At 50.2% G+C, this 2,878-nt stretch overlaps 1 protein-coding gene across 1 annotated transcript; it reads right to left on the minus strand.

The window, feature by feature from the left end:
• Window positions 1-1,688: 1,688 nt before the first annotated feature.
• Window positions 1,689-2,669, minus strand: LOC104623114 (keratinocyte proline-rich protein-like). The gene has a single exon (XM_010290098.1). It carries the CDS (start codon window positions 2,667-2,669, stop codon window positions 1,689-1,691), a length of 981 nt encoding a protein of 326 aa, XP_010288400.1.
• Window positions 2,670-2,878: the final 209 nt, after the last annotated feature.

The raw sequence follows: 2,878 nt of genomic DNA on the forward strand, positions 1-2,878 counted from the left end.
TTCCAGTCGGCTGCGTGCAGAGTAGGGGAAGAAAATGGTCATACTACAGGAGCTGTTGAGTGATGTGATATTGGCATCTGGCAGACAGACAGAAGCTCGCTCTGCAAGGCAGATGCTGTGTGTCTCAGTGTGAGCCTGTGATCAGACGATGAGGTTGGATGTATCTAACGCCCATCTGACAGGTGCAGGGCCAAACTAGTGAGATTACATCGCTCCTGGCTCAGCCGAAGTGTGGGAAAAACTTGTTTGCTTATGCTTGCAACCTGCCTCATAGACATGCCCATGCCTTATGCCCGGTGAAGGTCACCGAGTGGCTGTGAATATGTTTAAATGGGGCAGACTGGCCATGGGGACAGCTCGCTGTGAGCCGATGCCACGTGCCATGCCTTGGGACAGGGTGTCTTGTTGAGAGATGTTTCAGTGCTGTTGGCCAGCCCACGGGCTGATGCCGTGCAGGGACTCTGGCAGGTTCTCTAACCTGGGCACCGGGAGAGGAGCCATGAACCCAGGGTCCCCTGTGAACACCCGGGCTTCTGAGTCCTGATTTGCCCAGCTTTGAGCCTAAAAAATGACTGGCTGTTGCAAGCTAAGGCTCCTTTTCATTTTTTTTAAAAGAAGGTGCTATTAAAAAATCTCCACAGCTTGGTATTCAAAGTAACTTTTATTGTTGATTTTCACAGTGAAATAAATCCTGGATACAATATCAGCCTAAAATAATTAGAGGTAAGTACCAAATACATACACAACAACATTGTGTGGTGAAACATGTTCCAGGGTGTAATTGAGACAGCACTGTGTATGCTTCCTCCTTTATCCTGTCTAGCAGATGGAAGCCACGCCTGAGGTTAATCTATTTCAAAACATGTCTGGATTGGATTTAATTAGCTATATATTTTCCATAAATAATCTCAGCTCGAGCTGTTCTTTTACACATCCTAGAAAATCCAAGGTGAGCTCTCTGAGGAAAGCACCGATTACTACTAATTCAGCTAAGCAGATAATAAAGAGGTGATAGCTCTTTTGTAAAAATCTTTCTATTTTCTCTAACCCAATGGTGTTTTTTTTTAAATTGCATAAAATATTCAGTGCTATGGATTCATGATTCGGAAAGTCTTGTTGCCGTTGACCAGAACCCCTTAGCAGCAGGTTCTGCGCAAACCTCAAATCCTATTATTAACAGGCAAAAACCCTAAATGCAAGGTGGGAGATGGCATTCGCGTACATGGGGCTGGGGAGGAAGGCGTGAAAACCAGGAGGCGGCGTGCAGGTCCGGACGATGAGCTCTAGGTCCCTAACTGCATTGCGGTTGAGTTGGAGTATGTAGCTGAACGAAGCCTGCCTCGTGCGCGCCATTCGTGCTCGTGGGTCTCGCTCTGGGCCTTTAGAAGCCAGCGGGATGATTGGGAGAGGGCAGAAATTCGGGCTGCGGGGAAGCTGAACTCACATGCCTACGACACCGCTTGAAGCCTTATTATCTATTGCCAGTCCCGACGTGTCAGTTAGCGTATGGCTGTTAGTACAGGATAACGCTCGCGTTAGCTGGGGGGGAGTTGGAAGCTGTGCTGCTTAACAGAGATTCTGCAGTGAGTAAAAGGGTGTTGGAAAATGACCTCTGGTCGTGAGACACAGGGAGATGAGGTCTGGGTTTGCGATCTTCTCTCTTCAGGGCTTCCCTTGTCAGCTGCAAGTTACTTCTGCATGGGTGGCCACTGGTTGGGCTGCTTGACCTGCTGCTGCTCGATGGGAGGACACTTCTCGGGAAGGGAGCACTTCCCTGGCTCAGGGCAGGGAGCAGGGATTGGCACAGGGGTCTCCTTGCACTCCTGCTGCTCTGGAGGGCACGGGGTGGGCACAGGGATCTCCTTGCACTCCTGCTTTTCCTGGGGACATGGTGCAGGTTCAGGGCACGGAACAGGGATTGGCACAGGGATCTCCTTGCACTCCTGCTTCTCCTGAGGACACGGTGCAGGTTCGGGGCACGGAACAGGGGTTTGCACAGGGATCTCCTTGCACTGCTGCTTTTCTTGGGCACATGGTGTGGGTTCAGGGCACGGAACAGGGATTGGCACAGGGATCTCCTTGCACTCCTGCTTCTCCTGGGGACATGGTGCAGGTTCAGGGCATGGAACAGGGATTGTCATAGGGATCTCCTTGCATTTCTGCTTCTCTTGGGGACATGCTGCAGCCTCCAAGCAGGTGACAGGAACTGGCACAGGGATCTCCTTGCACTCCTGCTTCTCCAGGACACATGGAGTTGGTTCAGAGCAGGAAACAGGGGCTGGCACAGGCAGCTCTTTGCACACTGATTTCTCTTCAGGGCACTGAACAGGCTCAGAGCATGATACAGTTGGTAAAGTTGGTGGTAGCTTGCATTGCTGTTGCTCTTGTTGCTCCTGGGGTGGACACTTGGGTATTACGACCACTGGTGTTTCTCCCTTGCCTGGTTCCACCACCGGTGTTGGCAATGGCACTGCTTTTTCTGGGCATGGTACCACTACTACTGGGACTGGTTCTGGGCAAGGTGTTGGGACTTGGACTTCAGGTTGCTGCTGTGGACATGGGACCGGCTCAGTGCACGGCACAGGCTCTTGGTTTTGCTTTGAAATTGTTTTGCTCAGGCCAGGTGGGAGGGTGATTTCCTGCTTGATTTGCGTTTGATTCAAAGACATCTTTGCAGGAAACAAGATTATCTGAAAGAAATGTCAGAGTGTTATTGTGCCTGCTAAATGAATCGCACCGGGATGAGGGTGAAATGACTGTAAGAAACATGAATCAGCTGCAAGAGTAAAATTCTCGTAGTTTGCCCTTGGTTTTCAAGACAGGTTGGCTGAGAAAGTATTACAATTTGCTCTTTATTTTTCATCCTGCCTTTCAGCTC

Source organism: Phaethon lepturus, unplaced genomic scaffold, assembly GCF_000687285.1.
Source record: "Phaethon lepturus isolate BGI_N335 unplaced genomic scaffold, ASM68728v1 scaffold31526, whole genome shotgun sequence".
NCBI lineage: Eukaryota > Metazoa > Chordata > Aves > Phaethontiformes > Phaethontidae > Phaethon > Phaethon lepturus.

What these genes read in the sequence shown, in the direction of transcription:
- LOC104623114 (XM_010290098.1), bottom strand. Translation starts at nt 2,669, where the DNA reads ATGTCTTTGAATCAAACGCAAATCAAGCAGGAAATCACCCTCCCACCT.